The 21009-nt window shown below is 45.8% G+C and overlaps 2 protein-coding genes across 2 annotated transcripts in view; one reads left to right on the forward strand and one right to left on the reverse strand.

Moving 5' to 3' along the window:
- Window positions 1-7923: 7923 nt before the first annotated feature.
- Window positions 7924-12304, forward strand: Uxt (Uxt prefoldin-like subunit). Its single transcript, XM_050176188.3, has 5 exons — window positions 7924-8184; window positions 8247-8328; window positions 8400-8473; window positions 9080-9251; window positions 12056-12304. Exons 1-5 carry the CDS (start codon window positions 8114-8116, stop codon window positions 12119-12121), a joined length of 465 nt encoding a protein of 154 aa, XP_050032145.1. The 5' UTR covers window positions 7924-8113; the 3' UTR covers window positions 12122-12304.
- Window positions 12305-14530: 2226 nt separating this feature from the next.
- The window catches only part of Usp14 (ubiquitin specific protease 14), a 45613-nt gene continuing 39134 nt past the window's right edge, over window positions 14531-21009 (reverse strand). The window contains exon 16 of the mRNA XM_050176184.3: window positions 14531-15031. Coding sequence (XP_050032141.1) covers window positions 14967-15031 — 65 coding nt within the window. The 3' untranslated portion in view covers window positions 14531-14966. The remainder of the gene's footprint in view (window positions 15032-21009) is intronic.

The raw sequence follows: 21009 nt of genomic DNA on the forward strand, positions 1-21009 counted from the left end.
TAAGATGACCCTAATTGGCCAGCGACGTTTATACATTCATGTTGAAGTGCTGTTTCAGGGATCGATCTGCCATCATTTGGATGTCCGGGCCTTTTTCTCAAAATTATTCGTTCAGGCAAAAAGAAAAGTTACCAAATTTACTAGAACGTGCCCTTGGTTCCTTTCGAGCGCAATTTAATCCGAGCAAACGATGCCCAAATTTTATGACGTCACGTGCAAAGAGCGCGGGAACTTCGAGGCCATCTATAGCTTTTGCGTCTTTTTGTGGCTCTCTATACGACTCCGCTCTAGGAATGGCATTTCTGGTATTCCGGAAATTTAACTCAGCGATCCAACTTAACGCGCGCCAAGATCTCAGCACACGGAATTTCTTCTATTCTGTCCCTGTCGTCGGCCTCGTGCCGCGGCCTGGATTCGACCAGGCGACATGATTCGTGCCCTACAGGTCACATCACTGCAAGTAAGAGAAGAAAAAAATGGTTTCTTGTCGTCATGGAAACCAGGTCTAAGTTTACAGACTAGCCGAAAGGTTGTACACATGTCCACGTGTTCTCACCAGCGCTATCACAGCAGTCATGGCGAGGGTCATCGAAAAGGCACCGTCCACACTGTAAAATAATTTACACCTTTAGAGTGAATAACGGTGTATATTAGACTATAAATCACACCATTACACCTTCATTTTATTTTTTTTTTGGGGGGGGGGGGGGTGAAAAGGACGTAAGGGTGCGAGTTACACAACGATTTGCACCCTTATTATTCACTTTTGAGGATGAAAATGATTTTACAGTGCACTACGACGTACAGTGCGCCACGCAGCCCTTAAAGGGGCCCCTCACCAGATTCGGGCATTGCATAGGGACAAGCGCGTTGCGTAGATATCCCGGGCCGACGATCGCTTCTGCAAAGTACCGAACGGCTGAACGACGCGAAAACCGCTGACATTTCAAACCAAAGCCTCCCAGACTCGCGAGTCCTTCGAGAGAGCCTCGCTTCCTGCGTGAAATTTAGAGCCTCGCTTCCTGCGTTAAAATCAGTCACACGCATCGATGCCTCTACGCAAGACGCTGTCCCCACAACGTCACCGGTTATTGGCACGTGGCTTACGGAAATCATCCAATGCGAAGCTGTAGCCACTACTGGAAACGCCCGGCCTGTGAGAGAGAGAGAGAGAGAGAGAGAGAGAGAGAGAGAGAGAGAGAGAGAGAGAGAGAGAGAGAGAGAGAGGCTTGACGGGGCTCGTGCTAAACCCCATGAGCGCGATTTTGTGCGCGACAGCGATGAGCGACGGCTTCGAGCGACGGATCGGGTCGTCGCGTGAACAGATCGCTTGGTCTTGTCGCGCGATCGCTCGGTTCTGCAAATCTAGAATTCGTCGCTCGTCGCCCGGAAGTGCCATGAGCGACTAGCCAATGGCGCGAAGCCGGAACTGGATGTACATAACTCAAGTACTTCCGATTGTAGCACGGAACGAGCAAACGATTTAATTTTTATACGTGCAAGGATAAGAACCTACTGCAAGACTTTCAGAAATATCTTATGCTACTTTTTACAGTAAAACACATCAACTTAAGTTAATAAAGCACGCGTCACGCTAGTTTCGGCGCCTATATCGCTGCTCTCATACCGGCAACACTGGGAAAACGTTGCTCGAAGTCATCGCTCGTATGGGGTACGACTTGTACGCGACGAGCGAACGCGACAGCCATCTCCATCGCGTCGCTTGTTGCTGTCGCGCGCAAGATCGCTTGCATGGGGTTTATACTTCGTAAAGTTATACTTCGTAAAGTAGCGACACTCTCCTCCTCCGCCTTCGCTCCTCCTCGTTTCTCCTCTCTTTCACGCTCCCTCCTCGACCGTGGCGTCGCCTACACTGCTCGAGCGTAGCAACGGCGCCAACATGCGCTCCTTGCCACTCCGTAGACCACGGAGGCCACGCCGTAGACGCTTCTCGAGCAAAATGGCGCTGGTGCACGGCGCGTGCCCACGTGATGTTATTAGGCCAATAGCGAGGCGGCGTCGGCCTAGGCCAGAGCGCGCGAGGAGGAGGTGGCATTCTTCAAAGCAGGCAGTTCTTTACGAAATTTAAGGGGTTTTAGGCTCGTGACGTAAGCGTTGCGCTATCCCATGGCAACGCGACATTTAAATTTCTCCTATCTTCTCCGACCATTTATCAAGCTGGTCAAAACCGATCGTAACAGTTGTGACTAACAGCAAATCGTCGCGAAACACATCGCAGTATAATGACGCAAACACCTCGTTCGGCTTGCTTAGGCGGTTGGTTCAGATCTTTTACAGATCTAAAAAAAGAAAAGATAGCCTGATCGAACGGGCACGGGAGACGGCCATGGTCCGCGGCTACCTGGAATAAGGAGGCCGCCCACCTAGGCCGCACACTGCACTTGCTCAGAATAAAAGTTTATTCTCTCTCTCTTTTTAACAAATCTGTCCTCCAATATAATTTCATCGCTTTTCAACATGTGGTAGCTGCGCAAAGACGAGTAAATTGGTTGAAACAAGTATAAGTGTCGCAGGGTTTATGCCAGCTTTATAGTGCAATATATATTATGTAGAACTCTCAATCTTTAAATGTATACCTATAGCCAATAGCGAGTAGCTCCCAGCCAAGAGTGCTCTTAGCAAGAGACAGGCTGAAACTCAGCGTGTAAATTCCAAAATAATGAGTCAAATTTCTTACTATTTCCAACTTATCTATGCGATTCCCAAGCCAAGTGTCTCATATCGCGCATATATATTCTAGAAGTGGGCGTACGTAGGTTTTAAATACGAAACCTTGAGTTTCTTTAACAGCAGTAGTAAATTCTCATATAGAACTTCCACCAGGCGGCGTTGGAATGATGTTATGAATAATTTGTTGCCTCTTCGCTGCCTGCTCCGTGTTCTGTGACATTACAAATCAACATTCCAAACAGGAGAGAGGGAAAGCGTATTATAAATGCGAGGCATTTCTTGGCGAACACTTGCCACTTTGACAGTATCTATCTAGATTTGAAAACTGTTACAGCGCTAACACATGCATCCACACAGTAACAAGGACGAGACACAGGCGCCTGCGGCCTTGTTGCTGTGTGGATGCATGTGTTAGCGCTGTAACAATTTTCAAATCAAGTATGCACCAACTCGCCCAGAAAGAAGTTTTGATGAAGTATCTATCTAGCCGCCTACGTCTTGGCGCTCTCATGTTCGTTTCCTTAACTTGGTGTGTACCAAAATTGGCATAGTATGACAAGAGTGTATGACAAACACAAATGATAGGTCATGACATAGATATTACGACACGCGTGTCATCCAAGTCAGGAAAGCACCGCCAGCGTCTTGGCGCTCTCGTGCTCGTTTCGTTAACTTGGTACGTATCAAAATTTGCATAGTATGACAAGAGTGTATGACGAACACAAATGATCGGTCACGACATCAATATTGTGACATGTATGTCATGCAAGTCATGAAAGCGCCGCCTACGTCTTGGCGCTCTCATGTTCGTTTCGTTAACTTGGCAGGCTCCCCGCACACTGCTTGGCTTAACATCGATTTCCACAGGGCATGGGATCGGCCGGCTTTTTTCGTGCCGCTATTACTGAAAACGAATAAACGCATGCTGGTGCTGCGAAAGAAAAGCAGACCTCTGTCGCCAAACCGGAAGACATATTGGCTTTGCAAAAGCAAACATGCCTTCTGCTTTCGCCTCGACCCAATATGTTGCTCTTGGCTATGATTACAAGCGCGGCTTATAGATAGCAGAGGGAAATCCGAAAGGTCAGATATGCTGCACTGTGTTGTCCTCTGGCATAACTTACACTTACTGTATATGTTCCCCTTGGGAGCCTCCCGTAAGGAGCATATATAACAATTCTAGCATAACCGAGGTACGCGAGGAAAGGAAGCAGTTCAAGCGCAGGCCTTGCCACTACTCGTCTCTACAGGAGGCCGGAACTTCAGACAAAAATGCCCATTATTTTTTTTAACGTTCTTATCGTACCTCTGTAGCCTATTATAAGCACGAACTATGGGTCTGGAAAGCTTTTAGCGGTGCTTTTATTGCGCCTATAAATGCCTCATTTCGATGTTTGTGCCTTTATTGAGTTTTCAGAGCCTTCAAAATGCCTTTTTCTGTCTTTTGTTCTAGCCTTATTTTGTTAATGTTGTTACCACACACTGGAGAATTTGGCTTAAGGCAGCCGATTATTACCGCGAACATTTTGCTCGTGTAAAGACAGTTCTTAACAGGGTTGCAGCAGATGAGAAAATCGCTATGAGAAGAGCTTAATCTGCTCTACGATACACTGAAGCTGATCGGACTCACTTGTGTACCCACTTCAAGTTATTTTTTTTTTTAGCCGACATCACCGAAAAACTTAAATGCTCGGGCGCAACTATGGTTCGGGAGGTTCAAGAAAGGGATCGCCACCATCTCCCCATTTGGACCTGCTGTTGATAGAGTTAGTTCGAAACTTCATTCTGTCTCGGATAAAAATCCCGGGGTTTTCTGGACTAAAGTAACTGTCAAGGGTTCTGATCGGCGAACATTGTGCAATTGCAGAGGGCATTGGATCATCCAACGTTCCGAAGTACAAGTATTTGCCACCAACTTCAGTAGATGTTGAGCGTCCCTTTTCTTCATGTAAAATAATACTCATAAAAAAAAAAATTAAAAAACAAACAAAAAACACGACACTATCGAAACCTCAAAACCTTGGGGTGGTGCTCCTTTGTCTCTGCTTTCACAACTTTTGATGCGGTGTTTGGTCACACTAGATTTCAGATAAAACTTGTAACCTATGCAACCTGCATCATTCCGTTTTATACAGAAAATAAAATGAACTTTACAAAACAGGGGTTTAGTGGGCTGTGAATCTTGGAAAATCATAATTCATCCTCAGATGCACAGAAAAAGTTCTTATTAATGAAACCTATACATGACTAGCGGACAGTAATTGGTGCCTATATACGCCTTAAATGGCAGCTTTAGCGCCTCTTAACCCGCCGTGGTTGCTCAGTGGCTATGGTGCTGGGCTGCTGAACGTGAGCTGGCGGGATGGAATCCCGGCCACGGCGGCCGCATTTCGATGGGGGCGAAATGCGAAAACACCCGTGTACATAGATTTAGGTGCATGTTAAAGAATCCGAGGAGGTCAAATTTTCATGTCCCCCCCCTACGGCGTGCCTCATAATCAGAAAGTGGTTTTGGCACGTAAAACCCCATAATTTCTTTAGTGCCTCTTATAGGTGCCCAATACAGAAATTTTTAGTGCCCAACATCCGGTCTCCTTCAAGTAAAAAATTTAATTCACGAACCACTCGGAAATTAAGTCGCAGCTGGTTTCCTCAGTGGCTCACAAATCCCAATTACTCAGTAGGTCACCGTGCCACCTTCGTTGAATAAAAACTTAATTGATATTCGAGGCTTAAGAGGAAGCTTTAGCTCGGACCCAACTCCGATGTGGCCTATTCAAATACATGTAAAACGCAAAAAACATTTTTCTGAAATAACCCCTGGACCGATTTTAATGAAATTTGTTGCATTTAAGAAAGAAAGGTAAATTCTAGTGACTGTTGGAAGCGGAATTTCGATTTAGGGCTTGAATGTTGTTAAAAAGATTTTCAAAAATGCAGGAGTTTTAGAAAAATAGAAGCACAAAGTTTACAAACTAATAGCTCTGCATTAAGAACAGATATCGCGGTTCTGTAAACGGCATCCATTAGATCTTTCAAAGCGGACAAATTCGTTATGTCATTTTACATCTTACGTGAATTTGTTACGTTGTTTACGAGGGTTCTGCAAAAGTTGTAATTACATATTAATAAATTTTTTGAGATTCATGTGTAAGATGTCAAATTTGTCCGCTTTAGATGTGCTATTAGGTACAATTCACAGAATTGCGACATAATGTTTTCTTGATGAGTTACAGAGTTGTAAACTTGATAGTTTCGTTTTCTGAAAATTTGTGATTTTTGCCAATCTTTAATAATAACTGACTACCTAAATCAGAAATTGGAAATAAGAGTCACTAGATTTTAAGTTTTTCTTTTAGATGCGACAAACCTCGTTAAATTTGGTGCAGTGGTTGCCGAGAAAAACGAATTCTCCTTTTACATGTATTTAGATAGGAGCACCCGAGCTAAAGCTTCCTCTTAACACTACGAACAGTAGCCGGAGAAGGGAAACCGCAGCCCCAAACAAGCTAAGAGATCGACTTCGACAGGGCAACAGGTATGCGTTCCTAGGCAGCGTTTGTATGTCTTTCTCCAGCCACTCCATGGCCGATGTGGAGAGGACCCCCCTCTCTTCCTCTTCTCTTTCTTTGTGTGTTTCGACGAGCCTCCTTCCCCATCCCTACTCCTAATGGCAACCCTTGGTCTGCCTCTCCTCAACGCCTCCCCTCGCTCCAAATTGTGAAAGACAAGGCGAGTACACATTGTAAGGTGTTGGACGGGGACGGGGAGAGATGTTTGACTTCCAGTCACGGAGGAAGGAAACTAAGGAGAGGACCTAACATCACTGTTTGTGAAGCTAAAGTGAAGCCGGAAGTTCGCGTTGCTCATGGCGTTGCTCCGCCTATCGGGCCAGCTCTCCTCTCTTGTTTACATTTCTCGCGAAACCACGCCGCGCTGCGCCTGCTGCTCGGACGCGCGCGCTCCGCAGCAATACTAAGCGATCGTTAGCACGTTAGCATGATTCCGCGAAAGAGGGCAAAATTTCCCGCGGATATTCCTTCGTCCGTAGCCATTGCCGTGGCGCGGTACATTGCGTACAGCGTTGCATGCGCGTTCGTTTCACGAACTTTAGTTCCTCCTGTCCCACCTGTCCCACCTGGCCACAGCAACATCCGGGAGAGCACGGTCCAGATAACGCAGCGCAACAAAACACGGAGACCAACGCAAACCTGCCCGCACGGCGCCTTTGCCACGGTACGAAACCTACGGAGCAACACGTGTGAGCGCACAGAACCAAAACAAAGCCGCCATTGTGGCCCGAAAGGCGTGGCCGCTACGACAAAGAAATAAAAAATCTGCAAAAAAAGAGGAGAACGTACTACGTCACTTCCTCCACACTTTTCTCCTAGCGCGCGGAGGGGGTAGGGTGTCTCCTCAGTTTCCTTCCTCCATGCTTCCAGTAATTATACCTTTTTGTCAAAACTTGGTGAATGACTTCGAGTTATTGGTTGTTCAAATGAAACGGCGCATCTCAAATTTCCAACATGGTAAACTTTTCTTTCTTCACTTTTTTAAATACTTTGTTTAGTAGCCCTTTGCTCGCGCTCGGAAAGGGCATTGCCAGATCAACATTAATACAGGCGCACTTGAATAGTGTTAAGCATCTTGCGTTTCTGGAAGCCATGGTTCCATCACGTCGTACTTCTTCATTTTTGCTTCTAGGGTAATTTCGTGATCTGCATTGTCTCCGAAGCAAAGACCATGAAGGTCGAAGTTGAACGACTATGGGTCTAGCTCCGCCTGTCATGAAGGCACAAGAGCAACGCCGATAATGGGTTAATCTTATACCCGTTATCGCCAAGCAAAAGAAATCCGCTAATGGAGCCGTACGGCCGTCGGGTGGTGCCCTGTGTGAGGGTTACATGTGACAATATTATGTGGCATCAAAACTTCCTTCACAAAAAAAAAAAAAAAGGAGAAGTACGGCCCATACGCAAGAAAGTCAGTTAAAAATGGTGCGGGAAACGCGAGAGCTGCTGTCGAAACCGAAACCGAAATAGTAATGCAACAGGGCTAGAGCAAAATCACACAAAGGTTAGGAGATAATTTTTATGCATATATACAATAAGCAGTTAAATTTGTGCCATCGAATGACCTTAAAGTAGCACTATATTTTGAATTGCAAGCTCTGGTGCGGTGGCACGTCCTACCTCCCGTTTCATCGAAAAGACTGGAAACATTATTATCATTCCTCTATACTTACATGCTGTTTTGCTTTCGTGCGCACGTTTTCGGTGCTGTTCAAGTTGCGCGAGTGATTGAATTGATATAGAATATCCGAGCTTTTGAGAATTGCTCGGCGATATTCAAGACTCGCGGGAATGAATGTGCTTGCGTTCGCTGATGCGTGATTTTTTGTGCATTCACAACACGCTGCTCTATGGCGGACATTCGCGCGAAGGTTCTGCAGTACGAAACCTTCCTGAACGACGTGCTAAAGGAGGACCTGAGGTTCGTTGTTGACAGCTGTGTTACGCTTCGTTGTAGCAATGTGTGTTTGTTTTACAATCCAGGAGATGCCTCGAGGAGCGCGATCGCATCTGCGCAAAGCTAGCCGAGCTGCTCCAACTACGGACTGTCGTCGAAAGAATTCAGGCAAGCTTTTGCAAGCGTACGGGAGTGGCGTTTCACGTAGCAGCTCTCACTTATTGTACCCACCTCCGCAGGAAGTCGCAGCGAACAAGGAGACCTTTCGGACGCAGGTTGATCTGGGCTGCAACTTCTACGTCCAAGCCGTCGTGTACGTAAGCAAGTCGTTTGTGTAACAGATTAACGATCCATATGGAAAAAAGAAAGAAAGAAAGCGACGTCTTTGCGACATTTGACTAAAAACAATGCAGCGATGAGCTCGAAATCTTCTTGTAAAGTTAGTTTAGAAGAACAAGACCCCGTATGCTTCCGAAGTAGATGCATATCATTTATGTGTTACGTCACACGTGATCCATGCTGTGCAAACAATACGAGATAGTTGCGAGCAGCTGTTGGTGGACTAGTTCGCTGCCGATTGTTTTTGTAAAGGCAGCGCACCTCTAGAGACGGGCGCTTATTTATATGCTGGATTAAAGCGCATGTGCAGTGGTTGGAAAGCAGTGAGGGGACACATCAAAGTGTTGAGACATTATAACGACTCCAACCACAACATCACCAGAGACCCAAAGAAACAAAAAAAGATGGAATCAAATCATCGTTATCAAAATCAGATGCGTAAAACTCGATTGACGAACCAACAAACCAGCAATATAGATTTATTTGCAGTTCAGCACCTGTGCTTGTCTTAGTTTTCGTATACCTTACAGCACGCATTTGCCACTTGGATTCTAATGGGCATCACGTGAACTCATTCCAGGCCAGACGTGTCGAAAATCTTCGTGCAAGTCGGCATGGGCTTCTTTGTAGAGCTGACGCACGAAGAGACGCTGTGGTTTGTGGGCCGCAGGGAAGCACTGCTTGAAGCCGAGCTGCAGCGGGTTTCCAAGGAGTCGGCCAACATAAAAGCACACATCCAGATGGTCCTGCAGGTCAGTACTCGATTGATCGAAGTGTTGTTAGCCCTGGCCTTAGTGCCTAAGTGGATAAGTTAGGCTATATCAGACAGACGAGCGCGACCAATGGGAACGCGAGGGACAAAATTCAGTGGGTGACAAGCACTGGGCCAAGATGCTGATATTCTCCGAGGACAGGATCTGGCTGCAAACGAATGCTAAGGACAATACACTGTGGAGTTTTGTTAAGCGAGGTTTACATAGCAGGATGTAAATAAATTCTCCTGTGATGGAACAGGCAGCAACGAGCCAGAGATGCGAGGACGGTTTGCTTGGTTGATGAATTCATGTTGTGTGCATCAAGCACCGTGCTGTGTTCAGTCGACAAGTGAGGTTACATTCATTCAAGCTGCACAGCTCGAAGCTGTCCTTTATTGATGGCAGCCACTGTCGCACAGTGCTGTGCGAGGTCATAGGTTGCATACCCAGTTGCAAGTGCACTTCTTTTCGGCCATGATGCAAAAGCACTGGTTTGTAAATATTTCAGTGCATATCTTAAAGGGACACTAAGGAGAAGCACTACTTGAGTTTATACTGACTGGCATTGTACTGGCAGTTTATACCGGCATTTTGTTTTTCTTCAAATCTCAGTTTTCATTGATTTTACGATAAGAGGTTGATTCTTAGAAAATAACATAAAGATCAAATTTCCATTTCTTAAACTTTGCACTGCGTTGCTGGTACTTTAGTGCGATTTCACAAATTTAAAAGTTTTGTTCTGTGCTTAGGATGTTGCGATTCAGTAGAAGTTCCTGTAACTTGCCAAGTTCAGTCTTTGCCTCTTCTAGAGTACGATGAAATACATCCTTCCTGATAAACTTTAACTAGGCCCGAGCAGTTGCCATCAAAATTGATGAATCGTGGCAAGCAGGTGCAGAAACATTGAGGCGGTGTTGCCACCTGTACGGTATTTTATTTTTATTTCTTACTATGCATCTTGTGGTGTTTTCCTCGATATTGTGGAAGGGTAATAATATAGCTGGAATTATTTTTCTCTGGGTGGTCGTATTTCTTCCGAAGCACTCCGCTGTGTCACGGCCCAAAGTCTATTGTATGTAGCGTGGGCTAGAAATATAGTAATTGTTCTGTTTTTAAAGTGCATGTTCGGTCATGCTGCGACGTTGATGCTATATTTCTTGAGGTTTAGATATGCGATACGACAGGTGTTATCATTGAGTCTGTGATATGAATAAAGGTATTCAGTCAGTACAGATACTAGGAAAAGTAAGAAGCTGCCCCATTATTGCTTTTTTATCAAACCATTTTGCACTAATCACTTCATAGTTTTCACTGACCACCTTCAAAGCTTCTTGATAACTGCCCCTCAAGCTGTGCAAATGTGCAAGTTTCTCAACAGATATGATATCTCTAGCATATTTTACGAATAGCAGGGGACCAACTTACTTTCACATGCAGATTTTGTGAGCTCGATTTTTCTTTTGCCAAGTTTTCGGAGTAACTACTTACCAATAGTAATGGATGAACCGACATTCACATGCATTGCTTGCGAGCTTTATGCTTCATATTTTTGACCCAGCCTTTTAGAGTAATTTGTGAGCACTAAATTATGAAAAATGGAAAGACTGCAATGTGTGTCGATTGCAAGTGCAACTTGTTCTCAGGCCTAACATATCTGCTTAGGCTGTTCACGTCAAACACGAAAATTACATTCGTGCAAAATATGGATAGTGTACGGTAATGCATACCTAACTTTTTCATCATTGCTCTTGTGCTTGTGTCCCTGAACAAAGGGCGGCTGTAAACCTCAATTAAAGGAGTCCTGCAACACTTTTTGAAGGCTGACACTTTTGCTTCAGGTTTGCTTTTAGCATTCCAAAAAAAGAGCAAATGTAATTATGATATAAATAGTACACACAAACCTAAGTTACCATTGACTAAAATTTTTGTAGCCGAGGATGCTAGTTTACTTACTCACGACTTGAGTGAACTACAGCAACTAGTAGCGGCAGTTAAATAGCGGTGCGCCATGGTTGCCAAACACTGCTCCGTTTGATGATGGTGTGGTTGTCGTGATGATCGGATGACAATTAAAATAACTAAAACGGAAGGTCGTAGTTTTTTCGCAGTATTCGTGATATTTTGCAAAATGCAAGATTGTACATTAAATTATTAACCGGCAACCATTGTGCAGCAGGCTACTCACGTGTCCTTTGCGTGAAGTTTGCGAAGTCACCTCACCACGTCAGTTGCACAAAGTGGACAAAATTGCCAAATAGCCATGATGCAATCGGTGATGCCCCGCAAGCTTTCTTGGGTTGCATTGCTGGGCCTCTCTAAACTCCATCACTCGTCAACAGTGTACAAAACAAATAAAGCACCGTGAAAGATGAATGCTAGGCAATGGGTGATATGCGAAATTCTGCAAATGCGCGTCCCCGCACATCTAGTAGTTTGACCTGCGCAAGATGCTGGATGCTTCTATAGGTGGAGATAAAGCAGGAGCTCATACCATCACCTCTGCCACCATCCCTTCCTTAATACATGGTAGCCATTTTGAAGCCTACCTTCGACTCGATGGTGTTATGAGCTTGGCAGTCGGCCATGTTGTGTAGGACAGCCAAATATTGTGGAAAAACCTGCATCCTTGTAGTGTATGCCCTATTCACGTATCCCCTTTTGTAGGACAGCTGCAGCTTATCATTTCTTCTTCCTTTTACTCTACACTTATTTCAGTAAAGGCTAAATTCTATGACAGGTGTGTAGCATTTTTCATTTTTGGACAAACACTATCACTGCTTCATCACATATTGTGTTTTCAGGGGCTGCGCGAAATCCAGGGCCTGCCAGCCAATCCTGACCAACCCAAGCGACGGGATGTATTCTGACGGCATTGTCACGTGTAAAGTGGCCATGTGCTCAAGTGTGTATAAATTTGTAAATAAATGCAAAAAAATCACACTTCTTGCTCACAGGAATGAGCACTGCAAAGGTGCGATTCCTTTGGTTGTTATAACACATAACTCATTGAAAAAAAAAGAAATATTGTTAATAAAAGTTATACCACCCGACTCTGTGGCCTCTTTGTCTACTTTAAGAGCTGGCCAAATTCATTCTGCAGATAAATGAGGACATAATAGTCGAGGCCATCATACCGGCGACAAGGCAGAAGAGAAAAGGGGAAATTGCTTCCATTGATTCATACCTACCCTACTGATCTTAATACCCATTGTAGTTTGCAAAACCTGTTCTAGAAGGAAATTTTCTAGTGTTATGTGTGCTTCATTAGCAGGGCTCCAGCAAGAATGGGAAGAATAGGAGGTACAAGCATAGGGATTGTCCCAGCTGAAGGTATGATGCACCATGCAATTATGGCTGGGTGCTACATTCTTTTGCCAACAAAAAACCCAAAACGTGCCAAAACATTCAGTTCTGCAATTCCAGTGCAAATTTCATTGCCAGAACTGTAGCACATGCAGAACTGCCACGAAGTTTCAAGTTTTTTTTGGTCATACTGTCTGCTGGCTGAATCAATAGTACGAGTGCCACCTTCGAAAAAAAGAAAATGGTGGCTGAAATCGCCAAGCCTGTCATAATGCTGCGTTTGCTAGTGGCCCTTACTATTGGCTCACTACAGATGGCAACACCATACCTGTATTAAAAGTGAGAAGGCCCTCCTCACAAGATATTGCAGTAGTGACAGTCTGAACTAATCATCCATGAGCTAAATAATGTACCTGTGAAGTCTGATGCCGTGGGTCAGTCAAGGGAAAGCTACAGCGGTGGAGCTTCTGCACAAAGTTTTCAGGCATCGTCCAACAGCACTTCTGCACATGGAAGCTGTGCTGATTTAGCATCTTTTTCAAGATATTTAATCAGCGAAGTTTCCACGTGCGATGGTGTCGTATTTTATCCAAACACGGAAAATAAAAGCAGGAAAAATAAGTCCAATTTAACCCTAATAGGTGTACTTCGGCCTTTTTAAGCTGTTGTTGACAAGACGTTTCTTTTCCCCAACCTAAACCAATGCAGATAAGAATGTGGAACTTTCTTTTTTTTTTTCCAGAAACCCTTATTCATGTGCATTTTTCCCCCTAGCCACCATTGCCACAGAAAGCTGTCTGTGAGTGGAGTATTCTTTTCTTTTTTTTTTAATAGCCCACATTCCTGGGCAGAACCACAACAGCCATTATGGAGCTAATGTGAGCTGGTGGCTGTGCTGCCGTGGTGTAGCCAGGGGATGGCACACCGGTAAGTCGATAAAATGTTTGGCAGACTCAACAGTAGTCGACATCTTCGTAATGCAAAGCATTGCCTAAGTCATTGCAGCACGAGGCGCCGACGTGCGAGAGAGGCCTGAGTGGCCAGTGGCGCACATTGCCATTTTCGCGGCTTCGGCACGCTTACGTTCGCGCTCCTCGAATTCGGCCTGGGTCAGCAGCTTGTTTGGGCGAGGTATCCTGGCGGGAAGTTTTGATATGCCCACTCGGCGAGAAACCTTGCAGTAGGAAACGCCGACAGGCGTTGAGCAGGTAAGGCCTGAGCAGCCCGATACGCGTGTTGTCGTTATCCTATTGTGTGGCGTTTTGAGACGGCGATGGGAAGCCGAAACAAAAGCTGGTGGCCAATGCCAGAATACGATGTCCTATGAGCGAAACGTGACAAGCACGTCGCACCGCCTGCAGCAGGCAACAGCAGCATGTCTGCATAGGTTATCACCTACTAAATGCGGTATGCTTCCAAACGGCACTACGCCACGCACACTGTGAAAGAGATAGGTAAAGAAGCTTATTGCATAGCTGACAATGTGACAAGTGACGACCTGCAAGGAGATTTGCTGGTACCGGAAGAGGAAACCGAATGCGTGCCAGTATTTTCACGTGACATGGGCTGCAGGGAAAATGCCGTGACGGGCGTGTCTCTGCATGTCTGTGGAACTTTTTGTGGGCGCCTACTCCTGTTGATCATGCGTGCCTTGCACCCTTTTTTGTTCACACGGGATTTAGCAGGCGGAAAACGTATCACAATCACAGTTTGCCGATGTGCATAACGTTGGTGCAGAAAGACCGTGTTTTCCGAGAGCATATTAACTGACAAAAAGAAGAGTAACTGCATTGGGTCAATTTTTGTGTTCTTAATAGTGAATGTCAGTGCCAGGAAATTATACGAAATGAGATCCTATCTATGAGGTTCTATATTCAACACGAAACCATGGAGAACTCGCAACACAGTGAATGCAGAAAAAAAAAAAAAAAAAAAAACGAGGGCGGCAAAGCGAGAAAGAAGAATACCTCATCTTGATTCAGCAATAGCAAGGCTTGAAAGCCTTAGGCTGAGCTTTTTATTTCTTTTTTTAAGTCAAGTACACCACATTGGGCGGCGGTAAAAAAAAAAAAAGAAAGAGTCCAGTTTCCCCCGTTGCCCTGACACAACGCCACACGAGCCATCCTTCGCTCTCTCCTGTCAAACTGGTCGTAAAAAGCCAGCCATGCATGCTTGGCATTCAAAACTGTCTTTCTGCGGCTTTTATTTATACAGTCTAAGCTCCAGTCTCTCACGATGTCTTGGAAAGCGCAGCTTAAGAAGTAATAATAAAGGGAGATGGGAGTAAAAGGAGACGACAGAGTGACACTGGGGGGCAGGAAGAGGCAGCAGGCAGGCAGCACTGGTGTTTCAGGAGGTGGCGACGGCGGAAAGGCATCTTGAAAGTCGGATTCCCTAGCGGCTTGAAGATCAATCCGCTTCCACTTCGAGTATGCGGGGCCCATATAGCAGTACGTACGCTGTGTGCCAATCACCTGAAGAAATACAGAAAGAAAGAGTCTTACACTCGGAGCTCTGCACGGGCTTAGAACATGCAGGTTTAGGAGTGACTGTAGTAATAGCAAAAAACTACTGACATAAAAAAAAAAAAGACTCTTCCCATAAAACCACAACCGAAAGGGCTTGCGATGGCAGATCCAGGTCACTCTTGCACATACAGTTGAACCTAATCGTATCAGAGTCGCATCTGACCCAAAAATATCTTCATTATACCCGGTATTTTTTACACAAATTGGAAATGTTAGCCAGAAATATTTGTTATGTTTTGATATTGATAGCCAATGTCTTGTCAAGCATACATCAGCCAGTGTCCTTTGTGAGGGCACAGTATGATAAAGATGAAATGAGAGTGGTGGAACAAAATGTTACAGCAGAAGGCATCTCATGAAGAATGACAACGTTAATGCGATTAGCATTAAAGCAATGTAGTGATGCACTGTTGTACCAAAGCTGAAACGCGTCATGTATGAAGCGCATGTGTGCCATTCGGGCTCCTCTCTTGTGCTTCCCGCTAGATGCATTGCGCCATCTAGAAGCGGCACTGGGAAGTCTGTCTGTGGCATGTGTGTCAACTTACAATCTGACAAGATTGTTTGAATATACAGTAGACATCCGTTATTGACCTTGACGGGACCGACGGAATTGGTTGAATTACCCAGAGGGTTGAATTAAGCAAGATGCAGAAAGAACACCGAAACACACCGATGTATTTGGTAGCCTTTTGTCTGATTCTAACATGCCTTCACATCAAATGTATGCCTGCTAATATGCTTTTTATACATTTTCCTTGCTAATATGCATCCAAAGTACAAAACTGATGTACAAATAGCATTAAAGCTCCTAACAAAAGTAGAAATCTAATGTGCACCCGACTTTTTAGAACGAAAAATGGTAAAACGTCTAATATGTGTTGCACGATGGCAGCCGGTTGCCTAAAGTCAGCTTCGCTGCACTGACTTCCAAGTGAGCTTCGCCGCAGCAGCGATGTTATGAGGCAAAGCATACGAATGCTGCAAAGGCGGTTTTGGTTTTGTATTTGACTGCACCATGCAGAAAATTTTCTGTCCAAACTGAAAAAAAAAAAATAAAACGAGAGAAAGAAGGGGTGCGTTAAAATCGTAATCAGACAGACATTACGCGACACCGTTATTGCTAGAAAACTTTCCTAGGGCAAGCCGAAAATAGGCGTTTTCGACGGGAGATGTGTGTTCACTGTCTCCTGAGCTCCTCCGAGACATGCTGCCACTAAAGGGATCACTAGTGGGGTCACCGTAGAAGTCAGACGTGTGCATGCTGACTGGTCAAGTTTGAATTATGCAGTGAATGCCAATTATAGGATCAAAATGAAAAAAAAATTACCGACGATTACGTTACTTCCTAATGCGAAATTTGAGCGCAGCAAATAAGCTGTTTCACCTTTTCGATAGATTGAGGCAAAGAAATCGAGCAACACATGTATGCGCTATCACAGAATTTTTTTTTTATTTTTCACACGTATTCCTTTAACAAAGACTCCACTAACAGTTCTTGACAGTCATGAAGGAAGCTTTGTGGTCGGAGAAATAGACTGATATATGTTCGACTTGGTACACCAATGCTTGATTCTCAAAGACGAGATCTATACAAGTGCCTCGCGAGGTTGTCACAGCCGTGGGACGCGTTACGAGCGAGAGGAACGGGATGTTCTCCCGCATAAGTGTTAGGAAATTGCTGTTTGTCTTTATGTCAACATTAAAGTCCCCCACTACTAACATCGGTGTGGATCGATGGACGGTTAATGCGAGTTGCAGGAAGTGCACGACGTCTTTCGTGAGTGCGGTAGGGGCGAAGTAGGCAGCTACTACCAGCAAGCCGTTGGGCAACTTTGCGGCGCACAGTTCGCCAACTTCATGTGACGTGCCAAACATTTCGACTGGTATTGCAGAGAGACCTGTGCGCAAGTAGATAGCGACTCCCGCCGCTCTGTTGTGGTCTCTGCGAGCACCACAGCAGTATAGGAAATCTATGATTTCGAGAGGCTCTTCGGGATCCATCCAGGTTTCAGCAAAGCAAAGTACAGAGGAATGGCGCAGAATGTGATCGTGGTGTACGTCCTTGGCATGTGCGGCAAGGGAGCGTACGTTAAGAGCGGAGATCAACAAGTAGTGCGGCTGTTCAGTCATGGCGAGGCACTTGGCGGTGATGGTGTCAAGTTTGTGGGACTGCAACCGACGAAATTCATCGGCTAGCTTTCTGTCCGGATTGGCTTTTCCGTGGTAGAATGTGAAGTCGAAGAAAGGAATTAAGTTCGAGCCGGCGCTTTGACAACCGGAGACTCGCAGGAAGAGGGGGGAGGGGGGCGGCGTGTACACCCAGCGGCAAACGATGGGGGCAGAAGCGCGCGCAGCAAGCGGACAACACGATAAAGGGAGGAGGGAAGAGATAGCAGCGACTGACTGATGCCGCTGACGCCGATAGTGAGTCAACCCCAGCTGCGGAGTTGGTTTCAGGGACAACGCCGCCGATGCCGACACAAACAATATGATACCCTCGCTTCCGCAGCGCTAAGAACCAGGTCTAGCCGTGGGAAGGTGGTCACGTATTCGTCGACGTGCCGGGGCCTACGTGAAATAACCTCCTCTTTCTGCATGGCGGCGACGGTGTTCTATGCAGTCACGTTATCTTGACTCTCTAGCGGCGTCAGCGGCATCCAGCGGTATCAGTCGGTCGCTGCTAGCGCTGGGGGGATGAAAGGGGGGCGGAGCTGGTTACGAGGCCGACGACAACGCCGACGACGACGCGAAACCCAGGAACGGACGCCAAAGAGCTGCGCTCTAAAAAGTTTGGGCCCATAGAAATGCATGGGCGCAAACCAGGACTTTCGGTCAGGATTGTAGTCGAACAGAAGTCCATCGTATTACTGATGTGGGTTCGATGCCGCCCAACACCGGAGAAATTTTAAAGGATCTCTTTTTTTGTCACTGATGAACGGCTAGTACACAGTACCACGTGCCCACTGACCTGAATTGGCGTCAATGGGTTCATTGATAAGTGGCACATAACCAATCACTCAACTTGGTGTTAAAAGCTCACTGAAAAGCGGCGCATTCCCAGAGTCACATACCCAGTGTCATATACCCAGTGACCCAAGTAGGTCTGAAGGTTGGTATATAGCCAGGTTCCCTCAGCACAGCAGCACGAAGCTCTAGCCATTAGACCACGGACTACACAGTGACCCAAGTTGTCAGGAAAACGGTTAGACACATGGATAGATAGGTAGACAGACACCGGAAAGTACATGAAGTATCCTAAGAATGCTAATGCCATCAAAAGGCTTGGTTGACGAATAATCACTGAGCACCACAAAACAGAGTATAGTAAAAAATACTGGGAAAGTTCAAAGTGGCGAGTGAATATATGCGGGAGCGTGAAGCTTTTCCATTGAGCAGGCGCCCGAGGCGCTGCTGTGATAAACCTGAGGCCTGTCCCTGCTCGAGGAAGTGGTGGATGTCTGCTACTCGCTTGATTTCTTGCACAATGCAACCTGGGTTATTGTGCATAAGCACAATAACCCAGGTTTTGTTAAAGTGGATGCCACTGCAAAACAATACCGTAGCAACCAGCTACATAAAGTAGGTGTTTGTGTGTTGTCAACACTGGTAATTTATACATTTCCTTCCATGAGTCTGACGGACTGCCCATTTCGGCTACCGCCGACTGGCTGGAACTGCACAGTGACGAGGAGACGGGTAAACCAAGCCAGCCTCTTTTTTTTCACTGGTCTGGCGACTGCCACCTACATTAATCGAAACTGCAGTGCGGGAAGCGTAGTTTTCATTCTATACTTCTGCTATAAAGAATGGCTTCGTGTAGGTTGACGGAGCTATACTTTTTCTAAATCGATTAAAATAAAATGGCGACTTGCTACACTGGCTACATTTGAGTTGCCAGTGTAGGTAAAAAAGATAGCCCTAGCATTTTTCCATATTTCAGAAATTGTGGCTCAGTAAAGGTTCTTGAATCTTGGCAAGTTAAGTCTTTGGTTCATTTAGAATGCAACATAGTCTATCTTAGCTGATAACAAGCTGACTAGGCCCGAGCAAAGGTCGTCAAAATCCGTGATGTCAGGGCGAGCTGGTGCAGTCACTTCGAGGTGGTGTTGCCATCCAACTCCCACTTTTGCGTCATTCCTGGATTACCAGGCTTCTTATCACAGTAAGAGTGGTGTTTCTGGCATCGTAGAAGGGTAATCTACTAATACAACTGAAACTATTTTACTGTTTAATAGGGTGTGTGCAAATACTTGAATATTACTGAATTCAAATGAACAGTGAACATGCCGATAATTGGATTCCCAAATCGAATATCTAATATGCTATCTTTCGAATATTTGGCGTAGAGACCCACGCAGTGCCGCATTTTGCGTGCGCTATGGAGCCCCTGATGCTCCTCATTTCATTGTTTTTGGTGCAAATTGAGAACCGAGCATGTAGTGCATGGGCCAACCTGCCCCAGCTGGCACGGTTGCGGAATTTGGCTCTGTGAGCTCCTCTGCCCTAGTGCATACGCTCCTCGACGTTGGCCCAATGCGGAAATACTGCATCGCGATATTTGAGAGTCATTTGGGACTTTTGTCTTGGTTCTTGCACAGCAAGCATAGTGGTTTTTACGAACGCCTCCCAAGCACCACACCCCTGAAAAGACGTACGCCTGGCCGGTAGACTGCTTCTACTTGTTTTATCAACCGGTGGGTATCCGGCAGTGGGGATCCAAACACGCAAACCGTGCAGCCGAGCTGTGAGCCACTGGGCTGTTACTGTGGTATTCCACCTGAGCACCACGACAGGCAGAATGGCGGTGCGTCAGCCAGAGTCGCCTTTGCCGGTACAAGGTTAGTCCATGTCGACAGGACCGATTGAAATGATAATGCAACGCCAGACAGAGGGAACAGTAACAAAAGCAGCGCATGTTACAGAAAGTGTGAAAGCTTGTGCTAAAATCGAGCCGATCAGCCACCAGAAGGCATGTAGATTGTGTTGGACATGCGCGCATGATCTCTGGGGACTGATCACTGAAGAGCCACCTGTACGAACATATTAAAGGCAAGCATTCTATGACGACTTGCAACACATTAACACATTGGCCAGTGGCGAATTTTTATCGTGGCCATACTACACTGCCTAAGCCATTAGGTCTACTTTGGTGCTGCTTCACGGGGCATCGGCGACTGAAGTTACAGTTTTGTGTTGAATCGACACATATTTATTTGCAAAAGCCACACAACACTCGAAAAGCCGACGAACCGCATCGCATATGAAAGCGAGTCCAGAGTTAGCAACAAAGTAGCTCACGGTCACCATCTTTGTGACACACTGTACGGTGGCCTCTCATTCCCGATGCTGTTTGTAGATGCACATCAGTCTGTTTGCGTAGCTTTGAGCAATCTGTCCCAAGAGAGCTTTGGATTTACACAGCAGGTGTGAAAGTGTCATGTGACCATAACGAGATGACTGCCCGGCTGCATATATTTGCGTGGACGGTGCAAATGTATGCAGCTGGGCAGTCATGTATGCGACTGTCACATGAACTTGCTGTGACCCTCTCAATTTCAGCATATTTGACAAGTGGCAAGTTAAAGGCAATCCTTACAAAGAAACAGTGCCTGCTCTTTAACGAAGCTGCTGACTGCTGTCGACCCACACAGCGCCAATGATGGCTGCGCGCGGAGCGGTGATCGAGTCACGTAATATGCGGTCCACGTTTTCGTGTCCTGCAGTTTGACCTTATGATAACCAACCTGCCGTAAAGATGGGAAAGTCCTTCCGTATTGTATTCTGGAGAAATACTTGAAAGCGAGACTTTCTATGCCATTAAAGACTGCGATAAAACACAGGTTGACTATTAAACTGAGAACCTCATGGGTATTCAATACAGCCTAATGCCTCTAATTCTTTAGCTTCAGAGGGAAACAAGC

Source organism: Dermacentor andersoni, chromosome 9 (assembly GCF_023375885.2).
Source record: "Dermacentor andersoni chromosome 9, qqDerAnde1_hic_scaffold, whole genome shotgun sequence".
Classification (NCBI taxonomy): domain Eukaryota; kingdom Metazoa; phylum Arthropoda; class Arachnida; order Ixodida; family Ixodidae; genus Dermacentor; species Dermacentor andersoni.